The following is a 23180-nucleotide window of genomic DNA, read 5'->3' on the forward strand; positions in this document are numbered from 1 at the left end:
CCATGACAGTGAGTGTGTTATGTTGTTTTTCCTGCTTGTCAGAAAGTTTTCAGAAGACATCTAAACAGTTTTCAGTTTGCGTTGAAATTTTTTTTCCTAGGGTTGTACATAAATTGGTAGCTTGAAGTGTGGGTAGCTGAGGTATGTCACTAGTAATCAAAGACTTTCCGTGGTAACTTAGATTTAAGAGCATAGAAATGGCTGCTCAGAAAGCAGCTTGAGAGGGGCCCTCTCGGTCATGTAGCTGTGAGCAGGCTGAACCTGCAGCTCGTGTGGTGTCATTCTGTAAAGTGTTTCCCTTTCAGCTTCAACCACAAGGTGCTTCTCAAACCAGGGGCCAAGCATGGTGCCACATGCCTGTAATCCCAGCACTGGGAAATGGAGAAGGAGGAGCAGCAGTTCAGGGCCAACTTCTGCTACATAGAGAGTTTGAGGCCAACCTGGGCTACATAAAACCTCAATGACAAAGAAAAAGAAAATACTTTAGGAATCAGCTGTTCTTAGTTGATGTTTTAGGGAAAGGAAGGCAGGCTGCCAGTCTCCCTTTCGCGACACTCAGCTCAGCTGTGAGGTGAACATGGGAGGCCCAGGTTCACAGCCATGATGTCTATCCTGAAACCAACCTCCAGAACAAGAACTACAGCTGCAGGTGGAAATTCAGGAAGGACTGTAGTAGACATACCATAATGCATGTTAGGTGCTTATGTCATACTATATACCATAACATGTGATATTAGATGCTTGTGTCATAATACATACTGTAACATGTGAGATGCTTGTGTCACACAACATACCACAACACACAATGTTAAATGCTTGTGTCATATTACATACCGTAACACATGATGTTAGACATTTGAGTGATACTACAAGCCACATGATGCATGACGATAGATAAGTGAACACATGATGTTACATACTTGTGTCATACTGCATACCATAACACAAGATGGTAGACATTTATGTCATGCTACCTACTTCACACATTCTGAGTAGATTAAATATTAACATAGCAAAGGTAAGGTAAGCTTAAAAAGAGGAACCTTTTAAATATTACTAGGGAAGGAAGAATTCCTATGCATGGCATCTGTATTGATTTGAATAAAAATGGCCCCTGTGGGCTCATATAGGTGTGGCTTTGTTGAAAGAAGTGTGTCATTGGAGGTGGGTTTTAAGGTTTCAAAAGCCTATGCCAGGCCCAGGCATGTTCTCTCGCTCTCTCTGTCTCTCTCTCGCATTCTTTCTTTCCCTCCCTCACTCTTTTTCTGTCCTGTGATCAGAATTTTGCTCTCAGCTACTGCTCCAGCACTGTGAATGCCACCATAATGATAATGGACTGACCACCTGTGCTGCCTAATTTTATGTCAACTTGACAAAGGCTAGAATCATCTAAGAGGATGGAAGCCCAATTGAGAATGCCTCTGTAAGATCAGGCTGTAGGCAAGCCACTAGGGCATTTTCTTTTCTTCTTCTTCTTCTTCTTCTTCTTCTTCTTCTTCTTCTTCTTCTTCTTCTTCTTCTTCTTCTTCTTTTTTCTACTTGACATTCCTTTATTTCTTAAAATGTATTTTAAGTCAATCTTTTTAAAAATTTATTATAATTTATTCACTTTGTAGCCCAGCTGTAGCCCCTTCCCTTGTCCCCTCCCAATCCCACCTACTTTCCCTCATCTCCTCCCATGTCCCTCCCCCAGTCCACTGACAGGGGAGGTTCTCCTCCCCTTCCATCTGACCCTAGCCTATCAGAACTCATCAGGACTGTCGGCATTGCCTTCCTCTGAGGTCTGGTAAGACTGCCCCCACCCTTGGGGGAGGTGATCAAAGAGCCACCCACTGAATTCATATCAGAGTCAGCCCCTGTTCCCCTTACCAGGGAACCCACTTGGAGACTGAGCTGCCATGGGTAACATCTGAACAGGGGTTCTAGGTTATCTCCATGCATGGTCCTTGGTTGGAGTATCAGTCTCAGAAAAGACCCCTGTGCCCAGATGTTTTGGTTTTGTTGCTCTCCTTGTGGAGCTCCCAGCTGTCCCTCAATTGAGGAATGGATACAGAAATTGTGGTACATTTACACAGTGGAATAGTACTCAGCAATTACAAACAAAGAAATCATGAAATTTGCAAGCAAATGGTGGGGACTAGAAAAGATCATCCTGTGTGAGGTATCCCAGAAGCAGAAAGACACACATGGTATATACTCACTTATAAGTAGATATTAGACATATAATATAATACTGAAATCTGTATACCTGAAACACCTAAGCAAGAAGGGGGGTCCTGGGTAAGATGATCAATCCTCATGCAAAAAGGCAAACGGGATAGACATTGGAAGAGGGAGAAAACAGGGAACAGGACAGGAGCCCACCACAGAGGGCCCCTGAAAGACTACCCAGCAGGGTATCAAAGCAGATGTTGAGACTCATAGCCAAACTTTGGGCAGAGTGCAGGGAATCTTATGAAAGAAGGGGGAGATAGGAAGACCTAGAGGATTTTCTTAATAAAAAATTGATATGGGAGGATCCAGCCTATTATGGGTGGTGCCATCCCTCGGCTGGTTGTCCTGGGTTCTATAGGATAGCACACTGAGCAAGTCATGGGAAACAAGCCAGTAAGCCACTCCCCTCCATGGCCTCTGCACCGGCTCCTGACTCCAGGTTCCTGCCCTGTTTGAGTTGCTGTCTTGACTCCTTCAGGGAGCTGCTCTTAACTGGAAGTGTAAGTGGATTAAACCCTTTCCACCCCAAGTAGCTTTGGTGATGGTGTTCTATCACAGGAATAGTAAACTTGACTAGGATACCCTCTAAAACTGTAAGCAAGCTCCCAATTAAGTGTTTTCCTTGTATGAGTTGCCTTGATCATGGCGCCTCTTCATAGCAATGGAACAGTGACCAAGATAGCATCCAAAGGAAAAACTATAATGCTAATGACAACATAAGAGACCTTATGTTATACCACTTATATACCACCTTATGTTATACCACTTATGAGTGATGATATACCCTGTGGGTCTTTCTGCTCCTGGGACACCTCACTCAGGATGATCTTTTCCAGTTCCCACCATTTACCTGCAAATTGCATACATAATTTCCTTGTTTTTTTTTTTTTTTTTTTTTTTATCGCTGAGTAATACTCCATTGTGTAGATGTACCACAATTTCTCTATCCATTCCTCAGTTGAGGGGCATCTGGGTTGATTCTAGGTTCTGGCTATTACAAATAAAGCTGCTACAAACATGGTTGAGCAAATGTCCTTGTTGTATACTTGAGCTTCTTTTAGATATATGCCTAGAAGTGGTATGGCTGGATCATGAGGAAGCGCTATTCCTACTTGTCTGAGAAAACACCAGATTGATTTCCAGAGTAGTTGTACAAGTTTACATTCTCACCAGCAGTGGAGGAGGGTTCCCCTTTCTCCACATCCTCTCCAGCATGTGTTGTCACTTGAGCTTTTGATTTTAGCCATTCTGATGGGTATATGGTGAAATCTCACGGCCCTTTTGATTTGCATTTCCCTGATAACTAAGGACACTGAACATTTCTGTAAGCATTTCTCTGCCATTCCATATTCCTCTGATGAGAATTCTCTGTTTAGTTCTGTTCCCCATTTTTTAATTAGATTACTTGATTTGTTGCTGTTTAACTTCTTGTGTTCTTTATATATACTGGATATTAGCCCTCTGTCAGATACAGAGTTGGTGAAGATCCTTTCCCAATTTTTAGGCAGTCATTTTGTTCTGACGTCAGTGTCCTTTGCTTTACAGAAGTTTCATGAGGTCCCATTTATTGATTGTTGCTATAAGAGCCTGTGCTGTTGGTGTTCTGTTCATGAAGTTGTCTCCTGTGCCAATGAATTCAAGGCTCTTCCCCAGTTTTTCTTCTAACAGGTTTAGTGTGTCTGGTTTTATATTGAGGTCTTTGATTCACTTGGACTTTAGTTTTGTGCAGGGTGATAAGTATGGATCTATTTTTATTTTTCTACATGTAGACATCCAGTTAGACCAGCACCATTTGTTAAAGATTCTGTCTTTCTTCCATTGAATGGTTTTGGCATCTTTGTAAAAAAATCAGGTGTCCATAAGTGTGTGGATTTATTTCAGGGTCTTCTATTCAATTCCATTGATCCACCAGTTGATTTCTATTCCAGTACCATGCAGTTTTTAGTATTGTTGCTCTATAATACAGTTTGAGATCAGGGATGGAGATACTTCCAGAAGATCTTTTATTGTAGAGGATTGTTTTAGCAATTCTGGGTTTCTTGTTATTCCATATGAAGTTGAGAATTTTTCTTTCAAGATCTGTAAAGAATTTTGTTGGTAATTTGATGGGAAGATATTAGACATGTTATATAGGATAAACCTACTAAAATCTGTACATCTAAAGAAACTAAATCAAGAAGGAGGACTCTGGCTAAAATCCTCAATCTCCATTCAGAAAGGCAAAGAGGATGGACATCAGAAGAAGGAGAAAACAGGAAACAGGACAGGAGCCTGCCACAGAGGGCCTTTGAAAATCTATACTCTGCAGGGTATCAAAGCAGATGCTGAGACTTACGGCTAACCTTTGGGCAGAGTGCAGGGAATCTTATGAAAGAAGTGGGAAATAATAAGACCTGGAGAGGACAGGAGCTCCACAAGGAGAGTAACAGAACCAAAAAACCTGGGCACAGGGGTCTTTTCATCTTGGTTGATGCTCTAACCAAGGACCATTGATTAGATAACCTAGAACCCCTGCACAGATGGAGCCCATGGCAGTACAGTGTCCAAGTGGGTTCCATAGTAATGGGAACAGGGACTGTCTCTGACATGAACTGATTGGCCTGCTCTTTGATCACCTCCCCCTGATGGGGGAGCAGCTTTACCAGTCCACAGAGGAAGACAATGCAGCCAATCCTGATGAGACCTGATAGACTAGGATCAGAAGGAAGGAGAGGAAGACCTCCCCTATTAGTGGACTTGGGGAGGGGCATGCGTGGAGAAGGGAGAGGGAGGGTGGGACTGGGAGGGGAAGAGGGGCTTACAGGGGAATACAAAGTGAATAAAGTATAATTAATAAAAATTAAAATAAAAAGTTAATACAAAAAAAGAGACCTGTACCATATAGGATGCAAAATTAATGCTCAACTTATAATTCCTGAAATTCATAGAAAATGAAACACCACAATAGAAGAAATTGGCATGCCACCTAGCAGTAGAGTTTAGAAATAACTCAGATATCTAAAAAGATGGCCTTCTAGTCAAATAAATAAAATTCCAAACCAAAAGCCATTTACATATATGAAGTATTAGCTTTTAAAAGATGGAAAGCCACACTGGCAGGATTCTAAGAATGGTTTTTCTTTGAGCGCATGTGGTCCTATTTGGAGTAGGTTATCTAAAGCAGAATCTGCTTGACAGGACGAGGAGGAGCACGCTGGCTCGTTCACAAGTTAAGAGCTTTCGCCTGTACCGTGATTTGCTATTTTAAGTTTTAGCACAGGTGCCTGATGAGCCAGCAACAATATTGGCAGTATTTTTAACAACTATTGAATCAAGCAAACATAAAAAGTTAGTCTGAGATGTCGCTTTTCTAGTGCCACTCTAACTTGTCACAACTTTGCTGTTTAAGTAATCTGATTAGCATTGCATTAGGAATTTTCCTGTCAGTTCACATAAGAAACTCTGCCTGGGTGCATATTCAGTGTTAGCAAAGGAAAGATTGTCACCATTTAAAAAAAAAAAATCATTTTTTTCGGGGGGAGGAGTTTTTAAGAGAAATGAGATGCAGAATATTTCTTTATCATTCATAAACTTTCCTACCTATTCAGAATATAGAATAAATAAAGGCAAGTAGGTAAAAGCATGATAATTCTTTCAAATTGGGCTCTAGAAGATGGTAAGTGAGTTATCCCTTCAGAAGCCTGACACAAGGGATAATAAGGGGTTTTACAAATTCTTTCCCCCTGTAAAGATGTGAGGGGTTTTGTTTGTTTGTTTTTTGTTTTTACATTAAGTGGAACATTCTATTATCTAATGAAGTAGAAGTGCTTACACCTCTGAAAACCTTTTCTTTTTTTGATGCTTAGCTTACTGTTAACGAGGCAGCTGCTCAGCTCTGCGTAAAGGACAATGCCCTGTTAACGAGAAGAGATGAGCTTTTCGCCCTGGCCAGGCAGGTTTCTCGAGAAGTTACCTACAAGTACACTTACAGGACCACCAGGTAAGGTGGGAGCTGGCATTTGCACAGTGGGTAGGGGCAGAGTTTAAAACATTGTTCATGGATAGAATCTGAATGTGTCTGAGAAGGTAAGATTATGACTAATATGGAATTAAGTAATGCAGTGACTTTTCAAAGAGATTTGTTTAATTAAATTATTTTTAACTGACACTTAAAAACATAAAAAATGTTTTTATCAATGGGTACCATTTGCTATTTGAATAGATTGTGCATTGTATGATGTTAAAATCAGTTGCTAAACCTACCAGCTCAAACATTTATCATGTGTTCTTGGTGAAGACATCCCAAAGCACTTCCCTAGACTTTGAAATAAATAAACTGTATGTAATTTGTTCACTGCAGCCCACGGCACAGTGGCCCCTGGAGCTTCTGATCTTAACTGTAGTTTTTCATTTTACTTAATCCTCCTCTGTCTCCTCCTTTGAAAGTTACAGTCTCTAGGACTGTGGAGTTCTTGCCGTGGGGAAGACATTCTCTCACACAGATTTGTTGCAGTGGTCTCTGCAGTCTTCCTGACACACTGATCTACTCTCTTAACAGCCAGAGTTGGTGACAGCCGGGAGAAAACTGCTGCTTTCGCTAGTTGCAGATTCTTGTTATTCTTCTGTTATTGGAAGCGATACCACAATAAACAAAACTGCGTTTTGCCTGCTCCAAGATACACTTTTGATATTTTAGTCTCTTTTTATAGTGATGCACAAATTAGACTGACTTCTCATAGTTTAGTTGGAGAGGATATAGCAAGGTGTTGTCTCGAAGAACGAGACGTCCCAGTGCTTACGGTGCCCTGTCAAGTATGTTAGTAACTCTGGCCTAGCTCCCAGAAGAAGACTTTGGAGTCAGATAAGGATGTCTGCAGTGTTCAGAGATAGGCACACAGGTTTAGATAGCCATATGCATTGGTTTCAAATGGCCATTTTTGTCATTATATCATAAATGGTTCCTTTTGAACTCTGAGGAGACACATTCCTTGATACTTTGTTGTTGTTGTTGTTATATTGTCATAGAATAGTGCTTTCTCTTGTAGGGTTCTCAGGCTAGAGGCTTTTTAAAGTATATAATGGTATCTACATCTCCCTTAATATTAGCTTGGAAATGATGGGACAGTCTCTTCCATTATGTAGGTGGTTACTGTATGCCATTTCTCATGTTGTGGTTTCAGAATTCAATATTCTGAGGAACCATTACAGACTGACATCATTCAATAATAAAATTCATTATCTTCTCAAGCTTTTTCTTTCTCCCTTCTTTTTAGGTTAAAATGTGGTGAAAGAGATGAATTATCTCCAAAGAGAATTAAAGTGGAGGTATGAATACATTTAATATATTGTGTTCTAATTAAGTTTTCCTTCATTTATAAGATCACCAAAATAATGTTAAAACTTCCTAATTCAGGCAAGAAAGAAGGGTCCCACGATTTAGGAAAAAAAAAAAGATTCTTAAAGTAATATAGAATTGTATTACTCTGACGTACCTGTAGTAATCTCAGTGAGCAAGCCCAGGAGGTTGTTTTTAAAACATGTTTTTGAGATTTTATTGCTTTTGTTTTATGTGCATGGGTGTTTTGCCTGCCTGTACACCATGTACCACATGTGTGCAGTGTCCATACAGGGCAGAGGAGGACATTGGCTCCCCTAGAGCTAGAGCTATGTCTGGTTGTGGGCTACCGTGTGGGTGCTAGGAATCGAACCTATGTCCTTTGGAAGAGCATCCAGTGTGCTTAAGCACTGAGCCATCTCTCCAGTCTCTCCCCTCCCCTAGGAAATTCTTAAAAGGGAACTGTATTACTAGACTGATACCTCGTTGACTTACCAATTAGCGTCTTACAGATTTGAAGGTCTTCAGATGGCTTAAATGGCTCGTTTTCTCTCACGTCATTAGCCTGAAGCCCCTCGGGAGCCGACTTTTGGGATCTTGTCTTCCACAGGAACCAGCAGCTCAGTAGCTACACTTATGAAAACATCACTGTACTTAAAACCTTGCTCAAGGGACCCTGGTTGAAACTGTTCTTGTAACTTTAACTTGTATGTGTAAGGTAGAACTGGAACAAGAAAACCTGCTGCTCTTAGGACGCCTGAAGGTAGAGAGTGGGTCAGAGCTACCGCTTTTCAGTTGGGTTGCATACCTTTCCTGAGTCTAGTCTGCAGCAGAGTAGAAGCTGTAACCACAGGCCTTACTTCCCTCTTGGGGGGTATGGGCCACCCCATTATTTAATCTCAGGTCTTAGCAGGTAAGCTTTCCTTCACCACCTTATGCTTTCTTGGTGTCTGTGTGACAGAGTCCTTTATTGGCACCAAGCCAAAATTATCTTGTAAAAACATAAATTTTTTTCTTGTTCTACTCTTCCCAGTGGCTTTCTGTCCCTGTGAGGAAACTAACCTAGGAGGTATTTGTGACCATCACAGTCAGGCTCCAGCTTGCTTCTGTTCTTTGCTATTTAACATTGATTCCACCTATACAGACTGACCAACGGCTCATGGCTAGGTCTGACCAAGTTCAGAGTACTCAGATTCACTATCGGCATAGGCGGCCATAGTTTATAGCTGAGTTTTCTGACTTCCTTCCCTCAGGTTTGTGAGGAAGGGCTTTTGTACTTCAAATCACACCCCAGCTGTTGTCCAGCTTGTTTTGTAACACCTGTGATAATGAATTCTTGAGTTTTTGTGGCTTGTGAATTGTTTGTGTTTAGAATTGGTCTGCTGTGCTGGAGGGTAGGGCTCTTACCTGCCTCCTTCCTACCACAGGGTGAGTTTGTAGCTTTGTATTGAATAGGCGTGAATAATAGCTGTTGGATAAAATAGTGAATGACTTTGAATAAGCATTTTTGATTTCTTTAAAAATATACTTTATCCTCCAGTAAAAGTTCTCAAATATTTTGTTCCCAAGGGACAATTCTCTTTAAGTTGTGCTCATATGTTGCCCATATTTGTCTTTGTTTGTTTGTTTGTTTGTTTGTTTCCCTGTGTAGCCTTGGCTGTCCTGGAAATAGTTCTGCAGAACAGGCTACTGTTGAACTCTTAGGGATCTACCTACCTCTGCCTCCTGGGTGCTGGGATTAAAGGCGTGCGCCGCCACGGCCTGGCTGTCGTGCTGTCTTGATGTTCACTTAGTACTATTAGAGATGGTCCAGCCTCACGTGCCAATCCAGAGGCTTGTTGACATTGGCTAGCAGGCCTTGTTGAAAGGACAGTTTTATTGTTATGTATTTTTTTTTGTTGGTTTTTTCTTAGTTTTGTAAAAGTTTTGTCAGTCTCTTCATAGTGTTCCGTGAGTGCGTGAGGAATGTCATGCAGTGTTCTAGTCTGTACACCAACATAGTCCTATCATGTTTTTCTTCTGTGTCTGAGTCATGTTTAGATATTGGAGCTGTCCACATGCCTCCGGAAGCTGATCCTGGGGTGAGTGGTATTGGGTCCACTCCCTCTAAAAGTTGTCACCGAGCATTAGTGCCTTGAGAATGCCTTGCAAAAACCTTCCAGGAAGGGAAGACCTTCCTGAGAGGGAGACTGTGGCATGAGAACATGGGAGTGGAGGCTTCACTGGGAGGTTTCATTTCAGTCACGTTTTTAAGGAGGTAGGAATGCCAGTGCGTGTTCAGGCATCATAAGGGTAAGCTGGCGTGAGGAGAAGATGGAGATACAAAGTGCTGATCATGTTGAAAGAAAAAATAAGTAGATACTTGTCTAGAGGTGTGGCTGACACCAAGGGCCTCATGAGGAAACCTAAAAGCAGGGAGATTTTACAATTCTTTCAATCTAATTTTACTTTCATCTTAATAAACATTTTTGTACTTCTCAGTTTATTCCTTATTTGAGGATAGTAACATAAAAATAAGATGGATTCCCAATTGCTTAGGCCAAAATTAATGCAAGGACCACCTCTCTTCCCTCGGTTTCAAAGTCTGCTTCAGCCACCAGTAAGCACACATGGCAAGTTGCTCTCTTGTTCCCGTGTTTATCAGGACATTTTTGCAGTGAACAACAACAAAAGGTGATGTCCCTTTTGGAAACAGTTTGGAGTGCTGTTGTCAGTGCCTTAGCAGGCACTGATAAGGCTGGGCTATGTCCAGGGGCATCTCCTCTTCCCCTTGCTGAAGGCTGTGTCCTCCTAATCTGCACTTGAAGAACTGGGTGAATCTTAAGTCCTCCCCTGACCCCTCCCCCTTGAGGGAATCTCATTCTCTCATAATGATTGCCATGATTAGAATTAACAGAGGTGGTGCAGAATTATCCTTCTTTTGTTCCTAAGTGGTGTACTGTCTTAACAACATATGTTGCATATTAAAACATGTAGAGATTGTGAACGTTATCTTTTCAGTTTCGAAAGTAAGAGAGATAATCACAGAGTTCCTGCTTGGGTGAGCCTTAGGGAAAGCCCCATGGAAGTGGCTGTGCTTAGGGAAAGCCCCTGTTTAAGCCCTGTGTGTTAGTTAGTCAGGCTTCATTACGCTTGGGCAGAGATGAGCCACTGCAGTAAACCCACCCACCTTTAGCTGAACTGAGAAGGAAGGAATTGTGCGCTCTTATTCTTATTTTCACTAGGGACCCAAGGCATCTGGCTGTGGGACAATCCAAACAGTAATGGTTTCTAACATGCTGTTATGTGCCAGCCTTCCCTCAGCCCCCACCCCAACACGCACTAGACACTTATCAGAAACCTTATGTATGCTTTATGATGTCCGTTTGACAGCTAGGGCAGACCCAGAATTGCTGTGTTGCTGTCCAGGGTTTCCCGCATGTGTCGTACATCTGAGCTTCTCTGGGTGCCGATGAACATTCGGGAATACCTCACTTGCACAGAAAAGCACCGCTGGGCTTAGGGCCTTCCTTTCACTCTGTGCTTGTAAAGGGAAAAGTGTGTGCAGAAACTGGTGGTCTCTGAAGAAGAGGAATGGCAAGTACTGTTTTCTAAACCAAGGACGGCTGCCTGGGAAACAGTTGAACGTTTTGCGTAGAGAATTTAACAGTGGTAACTACAAAATGTATTTATATGAAGAAAAGTGCTGTGATAGCTTCCTCTTTAGAAAGACTCTAAGAGGTATGTTGGGAAGATAGAGTATATCCATAAAAGTTAGTGTCATTTATTTATACTCCTACGACAGGGTAAGATGGCTTGACAACTAATCATAGAACATGAAGAGCAAAGAGCCAGAGTCCCTGGCTGTCTTGTCTTTGCTTAAATTTGTTAAAATACTGGTTAAAAGGAGAGTTGGTTGGTAGCCTTTCTTTTGGGTTTCAGAACACATGAGCTTCCTTGAACAAACCATCATTATGTCCAGTCATGAGGAGCTTCCAAGAGGGAGACGGGACACAGCCCCAGGCCGCTGACTGCGTGAACACAGTCTGCTGTGTATCTTTTCCTTGTTAGCTTTCTTTGTTTGCCAGAATTGCTAGAAACAATTCCAGAACTGCCAGGACAGAAGTGAGAGGCGACAACTCCCCTGTCCCTGTGGAGGACAGAGTACAGAACCAACAGGAAGTCAGAGAACTGGGTTCAAACAAGAGAGAAAACATCTACCAGCTGCTCCAGGGGAGCGGGGAAGGGAGGGGCGGGGTCAGAATATCCACCTACGCACATGGTGACTAAGCCTGCGAAAGGGAAGCTGGTCGAGGCTGAAGGAGGCTCTTCTCTGTGGATCAGAAAAGCAGAAACAGTACAGTGTGCTATTCATACAGAAAGCGTGAATAGAGAAAACGAACACGCACATGTGGGGTTAAGAACATCTGCCGCCACACGTCGCTTCCAGACAGCTGGGCAGTGGCTTTCCAGCAGGGTGCTAGTGCTTGGTGGGAAGGAGAGAGAAGACCAAAGGGCTGAGACTAATTAGGTCACAAGCAGCGTGCAAACATATATCTTATTTTCTCAGTGCTGAGACCCAGAGTCTCATCACCAAGGGAACGCTGTGATTGATGGCAGCAGCCATCAGTGTGACATGGAGATAAATCGCTCAGAGCATGGTACAGCTGGTGCCTAGAAAGAAAGCTACAGACACCCAAAATAGGCCTTGTACCAAACACAGTAAGGGAGACCAAGCTATCCCTCTACCAGTCCCCCAGTGTCTTGGGGATGTTCTCCCTTTTGTTTCTCTGTCATATATTCCAGAGAGCTTGTTTCTCGTTATTAATGATGAAGCTCTATCCATTTCCCTGCAAGCTTTCACATGCAGAGTTAGAGGGTCCCTTCCCCAGCTTTGTGACATTATCATAGCTGAATAGTCTTGACCGTGAAGTCAGTCTATGACAAGATTTGCCATGTGCATTAGTTCATTTAATACCCACAAATCTCCCCTGGGCAGGCAAAGCAGGTGATGTAATAATCTCCATGGAAAAATTGGGAATGCTGTGAGTGATGAGGTTGACTTGCTGAGACCACACATCTGGTCCTAACATGAGAAGACTGGCTAGCTCCTTCCTCCTTCGCAAACCTCCTCTAACAGTGTTTGAGGTCCGGGGCTTCTGGGCCTTCCGTCGGCACCGCGGCCTGTTGTTGAGCTGGTGGCTGCTGTCGGTCTTTAGGCCTGACGTCACCCCTTGGTCCAGAGTCACTACACCTCTTACCTGGTTTATGCACAGGGAAGTCCTGCCAGCCCTTAGGAAAAGGCGTCCCTGATTGAATCCATCCATTTTCTAGTTCCCCTCATGATCTGTGCCTGGTCCTACGGCCTTCACTGTAGTGACTGTCCCCACAGCACTCCCAGGCCACTGTTCCCTGTCTTCACTCCAGCATTAACATATCTGTCAGCTTGGCCTTTTAAAATCAGGCTTGGCATTCTTCTCTGAGAGCTTCAGTGGCTTCTCTTCACCATTTAGGTAAAGGGAATTTTTACTTTATTTAAGATAAGATTCCGATTTTGTAGCATTGTGTCTGAAGGCCCAGTGGACTCTGGCCTGCATGTCTAGCTTCCCAGTATCCTTTTTTAATGGTATCCCCTACTGTAACTGTGATAAGTGATGGTGTGCAGCCTGTTGGTTTGCCCTCAGGCCTTTACGTAAGCTTCCGTCTTTTCCTGAAGAATTCTTCATTTTAAGCATCATGCCCTCCGAGGAGCCTTTTCAGTGTTCCAGGCCACTGTCCGCTGCCTTCAGTAGACTGCTTGTCAGGGCGCAGCAGCATGCCTCTCCTGTCTGCTGCTCTTCACCAGAATACCTCCCTGCCAGTACCAAGTGTTTTCTTGGTGGCTATAGTTTTATGTGTGTAGTTCCCATTTGTCCTCAGATAGCTATACTGGGTCCATTTCTCTAAAACACATTCTTCCCTCTATACAACAGAGGAATGGGTAAGTCACCTACACTGGATTGGTTTATTTTGATTAAACCTGGTGGCTTTTTGGCTGAACTTTCTAAATGGGAGAAACTTTTTTGTTGTTGTTGTTAATTCCTGTGTGCCAAGCACTGAGCTAAGTATTTTCTGTGCATTGTCCTCCTAAAAATGATTGTATAAATTAGCCTCATGGCTACTGTAGTGTCCCTCTTACAGATGGGACAATACAGTCTATTCTGCATCCCAGAAATAGCAATAAAAGATTAGACTTCAAAACCCAGCACAGATCATGGAGTTGCAGTCAGTTCTCATGAAAAATGGCTATTATTCATAGTCACGTTTCAGAACTGTCTTCACTTCAGAACTGTATGCATTGAGCCTAGGCTTGGAGCTAGTGTCTATAGCTGTAGAATGGTGGAAAATAAGCATTGTTTGTGAGGGTTAAGTAGAAAATGCCTGTGAAATAAGAACCCGTACAGTTCGGGCTTCTGAAAGCCAACAGGACTCCTTGATACTTGATCCAAGTCCACTCACTTGATTTTAAAGGAAGGTTTGCTCAAGTGGAGGATGGAGTTTTAGGAGTAGGAAAATTCTTAGGAGAAAAACAGAATAACTAATAAGATGGTATACTTTCATGCTTTTATATAAAGTTGACTCTAGCTCTGCTGATTTTGTTCTGTGCATTCCTATATGTCAGTGTAGGAGCTAGAAAGGCTGTGTCTTTAGTACAGTCTAATTGGAAGCTTCAGAACGCTGTCTCACAGGGTCACAGTTATTTGCTTTTACTGTCAATCATGTTGTTTCATGTCTCACTTCAAACAGCAGATAATTAGCTCATTGAGGCTATGGTGCCTTTAATCCCAGCCCTCAGGAGCCAAGGCAGAAAGGTTGAGAGCTCAGGGCCAGCCTGAGCTACATTGTGAGCTCTGGGCCAGCTTGGACTGTAAGATGAGACCATCTCAAAACAATAATATTTTTTTTTATTAAAAAAAGAGAATTAGATGTTATTTAGGAAATTAATTTGATAGCTTAAATATTTGAAAGCATGGCACATAAAGATTATAATGGGAGAAATTTTGAGAAATCTTTCATCTCAAATAAAATAAAATATTTTATTACATCACTACATCTTTTTCTGCTAGGTTATTGTAACAAGTTTGGTTTTGCCTTGTTAGCCCTGTGTTAAAAGCATGTAGCTTATCCCATAGAGGGATAAGCGTTGGTAATGACAGTTTCTGTAAGGAGACCCTAGGGCCTTCTTCAAGTTACTAGAGCCATAGAGGTTACCTGTGACTGACTTTTTTCTCATGTGGAACACCAAGCAGAGAGTTGACAAGAACTGAAAGAAATGTTGGCAGGTTCACTGATACACATGACTGAACTGACACAGCCGAAGCATTGCCTGGGTAGAGAGTGCCCCTCATAAAGACCCTGTTCCATAAAGAGTGCCATACTATTGCTGTTCTCATGCAGTAGCAGCGGTCACCTGCTAAAGGCGTGATCTCATTGTCTCTCTCCTTTCGGTCCTCTGAGCAGCTCAGACAGTCTCTAGCCTTTACCTTCCCCACAAGAAGACTGACAAGGGCAGGTACCGTAGGCTGCAGGCTCCTCCTGATTAAGGGGACTTACTGCACAGTACTGGGAAATTCAAGTTGGGGGGCAATTTAAATTTTTCTTTTTACTTTTTAAATTTTTTTAGGTCTTCACCACATTGTTCGTAACAAAGTTACAATCTAAATGGATTACGAACAAACAACAACCAAACCTGGCAATTTGGCTATTTACTGAATTTCTAAAACAAACTGCCTTTTGAACTTTTGAACAAGTCATGTTAATACACAAGCTTGTGCAAGTGTAATGTATAAATCACACAAGTTTTGCAATTGTAATATATTAATTTCAGATGTCAAAACAAAAATAAATTGACACAGAATATTTTTAAAAGCCCAGCAGTGCCCAGTTAGAGCAGGGAAAGTCACACTGATTGAATCAGATAAACTGGGAGAGGCATTTAACCAGTAGTTCTCAAGACCTGTGGGCCACAAACCTTTGGGGGTCAAACAACCCTTTCACAGGGGTCACACATCAGGTATCTGCACATCGGATACTTACTTAGGATTCATAACAGTAGCAAAATTACAGTTGTGAAGTATTAATGAAAAATGTTATGGTTGCAGGTCGCCCACATGAGGGACTGTGTAAAGGTTGAGAACCACTGCAGCCTGTTAGAAGACAGCGAAGGTGGCTTCCTGGCGGAGAGTTCTGCCTCCTGATGGTTTTTTAGTAGATAGTCAAAACTATAGAAAAATGCTGTCTCCGTGGAAATGCTTCACAGTGGGAATTAGAAAAAGCCTGTGTCATCTGGTGTTAGGAGGTGATTGTTTAGATGCTGGTCGAGACGTTTGTCATCATCTCTGTGGTCACCAAGTTCACTTGCCCGTGCTAGTGCTGGTGCTGACTGCAATTTCCATATTATGTGTTTGTGGTTTTCTGGAGAAAATAAGGCATTGTGCCTTAAAAGACTGAAATGAAGTACTCTACATTAAAACCTCAGATTATTTAACAACTGAAGACAAAGTGTTATTTCTGCTTTGTGTGGTAACAAAGTCTGAATATCTCGGCTTTATGATCTGCCCCACAGGATGGATTTCCAGACTTCCAAGAATCTGTGCCAACACTCTTCCAGCAAGCCAGAGCCAAGAGTGAAGAGCTTGCTGGTCTCGGCTCGCAGGTAACGCACCTTCAGTGGGCCACATGCAGATAGCTTTGGGGTGGAGGAGGCGGCTGGGTCACCTAGCTTCCGCCTGAGGCCTTTGAGGACTGAGTTTGTTTCTGGTTAGTGTTAAGTCTTCTGCTCCACAGCTCTATCTTAAAGGTGGCGGGAACAACTTGGTTTCATTTGGTTCATGAACAAAATCTGACAAGCATTACTTACTTATTCTGCGTAGTTCTGTAGGAAGTGCCATGTTCTCGGAGTATCAGGGAAAACAGCTTTTTTCGGTACAACTCCAAGGTAAAAGAGCAAAAGATATCTCAATAACATTTTGTTCCGGTGTAGCTCTTACCTCATTTAAAGCCTTACAGAAGAATTGTTACATTAGTGTGCAGCTTTGGATAATTCTGTTAATTTCTGTGTACATGTGTATATATTTGTGTGGACGCACAGGGTGAGGCTATGCGTGCACATGTGTGCACCTGTCTGTAGAGGCCAGAGGAAAGCTTTGGGGGTTGTTCCTCAGGAGCCATCCTCCTTGACTTTTTGAGACAGAGGCTCTCGTTGGCCTTGATCTGCTTTATTCAGCTAGCTGTCTGCAGAGCCCCAGGGAGCCACCTGGCACTGCCACTCCAGTGCTAGGATCACAGTGCCCAAGGCTACCCATGCGGGGCTCTTCGTGTGGGTGCTGGGACCACACTGCATGCCACTGTGCTCAGCTCTTCATGTGGATGCTGGGGCTTGAACTTGGCTGCTCAGGCCTGTGGGGCCAGTCCTGTGCTGCATAAGCCATCTCCCTACATCCAAATTTTAGTAAATTTTTAACTACATATATGCTCAGAAATGGACATTACCAAAGTTCTTGTGTGAATGCCCTTTTTAGACAGCACTGTAGACCTGTTTGCATTCACATTTAGTATTTTCAAACCTTGTTACTGGGGAAAAGAGGATGAAGGCGGCATCCTCCCCACCCCCCCACCCCGCACCCATGGAATTGCCTGTTAAAATGTTATCAGCTAATTGGTTGAAAATTCCAATTAAATGAAGCTAGGATTACCTTTGATCTGGCTTGCACATGTTTAGAAAAGTAGTCCAGGCATTTCTCCTATTTATTTAATTTATTATGTGTTCCCATCTATTGGTTTTTACAATTTTGAATCATGAGTTTTGTAACCAATTTTATATAGTGGCATTCTTATAGTACTTTTACACAGCATGGTGATGAATCATCTCTGCATTTGGACTATTACTTCCTTGGCAAATGTCATAGGTATGCTGCTGTGAATATCACATGCAGGTAATTTAGAGCTGTGCATAGGGACAGAGCTTCTGAAATGCATGCAGAGATGACTTCATATGTCACACACCAGCCTTATATGTTAAACCATTTATACTTGGTTGGGAAATGCTGCTTCACTTTGGGACGCGTGGAGGCAGAGATCCTTGCTGGCACCATGCTTTTCTGCATAATTTGCATTGTTTAATTTTGGTGGGAGGGGTGTTTGTCTTGTTCTTCTAGACAGCCATGTTACACCTTTTTTTCTCCAGATAGACTGTCATCATAGCAGAGACTGGTTAGCGCCACATCCTAAAATAAAACACCGAGATTTCACTGTGTTCAAAGCAGCTGACAGCAGATACTGCTGTTGCTCTTGGGCTGCTTCTTCTCCTCTTCCTCCTCCTCTTCCTTCTTTTTCTTCTCTTCTTCCTCATCGTCCTACTCCTCCTCATTCTCCTCCTCCGCAGAAGAAATCCTTTAAAGGACTCAAAACCTTGGAAAACAAAGTGAAGTTTTTGAGCTTGTATAGAATTCTCTCTATGAGACTGAAAAGAAACCTTTTGAGCAAATCCAGTATCTTACATGACACTCATTCATACAGATGGAGGCAATATTCCACAGAAATATGAACTCAGCTTAATAAATACTAAATACATTTGCTGGAGTCTCAATTGGCAACTTTAAGCATGAAGAAATCAGAATTCTGTAGTTATTGTTTTTATTTCTGCTTTACTTACTAGCAGGCTGAAAAGGGGATGGCAAAGCAGATGGAGCTGCTGTGTACGCAGGCCGGCTATGAGAGGCTGCATCAAGAGAGGAGACTGACGGCTGGACTCTTCAGGCAGAGCTCTGGCGAGCACAGCCCGGATGGGCTGCCCTCCGACGGCTCCGATGGACAAGGTGTGACTCTGCAGTGAGCTGGCTTCAGAGCCAACACCGCTGCCTTCCAAAGAGAAGTAGGGAGAACGGATGGGATTTAAAGCTCAGTATTTTGAAGGAATCATTCTATATCCCATGTCTTCAGCGTGAAGAAAATCTCAAGTCATTGTCATTCGCTTATTCAGAAGGTTTTTTGAAGTGTTTTCTCTGTGCCAGGCATGCCGCCAAGGCCAGAAGGCATCGCCATGCAAAGGGCATCCGTGGTCACGGGCAGCTAAGCTTCAAGTACATACAGAGCAGCACTGTGGAACCCTGTAAATAGGTCCTGTAGTTTCAGATATCACTGAATAGTATAGTGGTTTCTTATGATTTTCTGTCTTACCTTCTAGCTCATGCTTAGCTTTGTTAATAATTCCTTTTTCCAAGGGAAGAGCCATCTTTAAAAAAAATGTGTTACGTTCACACAACGTAACAGGCTTCAATATGGAAACTTATGCAGACTTTGTTTTTATTTGTTCCCTTCCCCAGTACCCTCCCTCCTTTCTTGCCACATGTAACATCTTACCCTCTCTCCTTTTCCCCTCCCCTAAAATCCCTTCTTCCCATATTATTTCCACTTTTTTAGTTTATCACACACACACACACACACACACACACACACACACACAAAGTTCAACCTACAAAAGAAAATATGGTGCTTGTCTTTCTGAATTTGGCTTATCGTATTTAATTTAATATGTGATGATTCCTGTCCATCTGCGTTCCTACAAATGTCATTTCACTTTTCTTTGTGGCTGAATAAAGCTCCTCTGTGCATCTCTGCCTCATGTCTCCACCACTCCTCTGCTGGTGGACCTCTGGCCAGCTGATGTCTTAGCTGTGTGAGTAGTGCAGCAGCGAGCAGGCGTGCGCACGTCTCTGTGGTAGCATTGCCGGAATCCCACAGGCACGGGCACAGGCGTGGCCTCGCTGGGTTACCTGGAAGCTCGGGTTTTAGTTTTCTGAGACCCCTCCATACTGGTTTCCAAACTGGCTGAACCAGTGTATGCTCTCAGCAGCAGTGAGGAGGGATCTTCTTGCACGCATCCTCTCTGGCATTTGTTGGCATTTGTGTTCTCAGTGTTAGCCATTCTAACTGGCATGAGGCAGAACCTCAGAGAAATTTTAATTTTTAATTCACATTCACATGATGGCTGAGGATGTTGAGCAGTTTTTCAGATATTTGGGGAGCATATGTATTTCTTTTATGAATTATCTAGCTATTTCATTAGTTCAGTTATTAATTAGATGGTGAGAGGTTTTGGTGACTAATATCTGCAGTCCTCTATAAGTCATGGATGTTAATCCCATGTCTGATGTGTATTGGCAAAGAATTTTCCATCCAAATAAAAATACCACATTAGTTGGCATTCTCTAGCCACGGAATGAAACATCACCCTCAGTCACAGTCCTAGGGTGAAAGAAAGATTTTTCTTTCTAAAACACAACAAAAACTTAACTTCTCTGACCCTTCTTAGTAGCTAAGAATTAACAGTTAAAAAAAACAAACAAACCTGTAATTGATCTAAAGCCATCTCGCTGCTATTAAATGTGTGACTAGCTAATGGCATGGCTTAGAATATGGTTATTAAAGAAAATGTCTTACAGAGGTGGGGCATTAACCTGGTATTGGAGAGCTTCTAGAAATGTCTGTCTCTTGTTTGTGTCCTCTTAGTTCTTAAGTATGTGCCAACAACTTGTTCACTGCCTGGGCTAGCATCAACCACTTGCCGTTTTCTTCCTAATTTACTATTTGAAATGTCTTTTCCCAGCTACTGTGAATTCTTTGGTGCCTCCTCACCCTTTTCATTCTTCCTAAGCTGTGTTCTGACAACTTGTGAACATTTTTCTACAAAATCAATCAGAAAAGGAATGACAAAAAGCACAGTGAATGTTATAAATGTTGCTTTGTTTTCTCTTCTCTTTCATCAGGAGAAAGACCTCTGAATCTCCGCATGCCTGGTGTGCAGAGCAGACAGCCCCATCACTTCATGGTCGACGGGGAGCTGAATAGACTTTACTCCAGTGAGGCCAAGTCCCACTCATCAGGTGAGAATGCAGCCTGGATCAGAAGCTGGTGACCTCCCCTAGTTTTTTTCTCCCCCTTTGCCCCCAGGGAGCAGTGCTACTTGTCACACCCCCCTTGGAAATTATAGACTGCCAAAATATAATCCTTGAGGATTATAGTATCCTAAGAAATGATAAGGAAGAGGCTTGACGGTCAAGGCAGTTTGACTGGCAATGGATTTTGACTTGTAGATCATTTGAGCTTATTAGTAAATGGTTATAATGAGGTGGGCTGGCTTTCCTTCTCTGATCATACTACGATGTGTCACGGGCGCACTCTGTCCTTGAGCTGAGAGAGCCCTGAGTACCAGAACCTGACTTCTCCTGCAGATGCCTTCTAGGGTGAAGTTGACTGGTGTCTGTGGATTGATAAACACTCACGTAAAATGAATCAGACAATGTTGGATAGTAGGCACAGGCACCAGTTAGAAGAGCCTAGTATCATTCAGTCTTCGAATACATGTAACTCAAGGAGTGACTTGATCACAGTTACTGGTTTAATGGATGAGGAAGCTGGGACCAGGTCGTCACTGGATTTGTGTGGTGTCGGTAGGAAGATGACCACAGCTGATGATGGGGCAAGGTTTACTATGAAGCTTATCCAGAGAGTCTGTGTCTGAGCCTTTCTGTTCATACTCCAGCAGCAGGTGCTGGAAAGACTGGTGTCCTCCATAGTATTCTGTGCGCTGACCATTAGTCCACTGTTTCACATGGCTGTCAAAGAAGCTGCGGGTGAAATTATCCTAAAATGATAGCAAATTGGTCTATCTTCTGCAACATGAAAAATCAATCTCTTCTTTACATTCTTAACAAGCAAACATGCTCTCTACAAATTCAAATTGCTTCAAAGCCCTACGTAAAAGAAATACTGCAATTACATTGGTCATTATTAGTCTGACCATGGTATTTTTGCTACATGGAGATTTAGTTAAGCTGGGATTTTACATAGAACAGAACAAAGAAATGCCTAAAGAAGAATTTTGACTTTTTTAAGATTGAATTTTAATTTTTATAAATTTTAGATATCTAGGTTATTTTGAGAATTTTATATATCATATTTTTCATCATACTCTTCTGCTCCCACAATTTCTCCCAGGTGATCCCCACCTCATTACTCATCCAACTTCATGTTCTTTCTCTTAAAACAAAACAAAAGCACCCCCTGCCTCTGCGCGCGTGCGCGCACACACACACACACACACACACACACACACACACACAGACAGACAGAGAACAAAAAACCCCATGGAGTCAGATTCCCATTGGCCCATGACTCCTCAGCGTGGGGCCTGTCCTGAACACTATAGTTGATAAGTACCCAGTGTCTGTTCGTGGAGGAATACTTTAAAACATAGTTTACAAAAAGAATAAGTAAAAATGACACAGGTGCCATGCAGAAGAGCCTGGTTAATTGACCTTGTAATGCTTGCTTCTCACGGATTCACCTATAAAGTAGATACCTCACAGGGGCATTGTAAGCCGTAAACAAGAGATGATGGGTTGTACAGCCATTAGGAATTGAAGTAGTGTGGCTTTTTTGTGCTCCTAAGTGCAATTTTAAATATCTTTCTGTACATGCCACCTGCATATATTGAATCACCTACCTTCAAGCTAGGAATTTGGTCCCTTTCAAGGTGCATGCGTGTGTGTGTTCGTGTGTGTGTGTGTGCGTGTGCATGTGTGTGTGCGTGTGTGTGTGTGCGTGTGTGTGTGTGTATGAGTGTGTGCGTGCGTGTGTGTGCGTGCGTGTGTGCGTGCGTGTGTGTGCTTCTGTGTGTGCATGTGTGTGTGTGTGTGTGTATGCGTGCGTGTGTGCGTGCGTGTGTGCGTGCGTGTGTGTGCGTGTGTGTGTGTGTGTGTTAGTCCACATGTTTGCATGTAAGTAATGTATACATAATGCATACATTATTGAAATAATTATTCATAAAACTCCACGGAACCATTACTTATGAAGGTGATCTTTTCATTCTTTATTGCCACTTTAGAATGCCACAGCTAGAGGAACTTTTAAACATAGTTTTATATTTAAATTTTATATTTCTATCTCATTTTTATGGTAAATATTGTAGCTATTAACATTTGTATGTAAGTGACCAGTTTGATTCTATATACTTACCACAGTGGACTAAGCATTTTTTTTTAAAAGGTCTGTCTTGGGGCTGGAGAGATTACTCAGCGATTAAGAACACTGGTTCCTCTTCCAGAAGACCTGTGTTCACTTCCCAGATCCACATGGCAGCAAACAGCTGTCTGTAATTCTACCCCAGGAGGTCCAGTTCCTTCACACAGACACACGTGCAGCCAGAACACGAATGCACATTGGATGGATGGATGGATGGATGGATGGATGGATGGATGGATGGATGGATGTTTGTATATATTTTGCCCATATACCTTCACTCAAACGTGCATGCAGGCAGCACAACAATGCTCATTAAATAAGTAAAGAAATGAAAGTCTCTCTGTTTACATAAATTTCATCCTTATTCGCATCCTTCCCCATGAAGACACTCTGTGTAAGGACACAGAGGCTCAGCTGTGTAACTTACCCTGATTAGTTTATAGCTGACAATTGGTATAGTTGGGTTTAAATAAAACTATGTGTTTTCTTTTGTTTTGTTTTTGCTTGCTTGTTTGTTTTTCATAAGATGGACAGATCTTGCTGTGTGGCCCTGTCTGGCTGGGTACTCTCCACATAGCCCAGGCTGACCTGGAACTTGGAGCTATTCTCC

At 42.5% G+C, this 23180-nt stretch overlaps 1 protein-coding gene across 3 annotated transcripts in view; it reads left to right on the plus strand.

The window, feature by feature from the left end:
- Nab1 (NGFI-A binding protein 1) overlaps positions 1-23180 on the plus strand; it is a 41563-nt gene that overhangs the window by 16292 nt on the left and 2091 nt on the right. For 2 of the 3 annotated variants that reach the window (XM_021649287.2, XM_021649286.2), the window contains exons 3-7: positions 6060-6193; positions 7467-7518; positions 16113-16202; positions 18204-18363; positions 20314-20430. In XM_021649287.2, coding sequence (XP_021504962.1) covers positions 6060-6193; positions 7467-7518; positions 16113-16202; positions 18204-18363; positions 20314-20430 — 553 coding nt within the window. The remainder of the gene's footprint in view (positions 1-6059; positions 6194-7466; positions 7519-16112; positions 16203-18203; positions 18364-20313; positions 20431-23180) is intronic. The other variant, XM_060368342.1, reaches the window with a different exon arrangement.

This window comes from Meriones unguiculatus, chromosome 15, assembly GCF_030254825.1.
Source record: "Meriones unguiculatus strain TT.TT164.6M chromosome 15, Bangor_MerUng_6.1, whole genome shotgun sequence".
Taxonomy (NCBI): Eukaryota; Metazoa; Chordata; class Mammalia; order Rodentia; family Muridae; genus Meriones; species Meriones unguiculatus.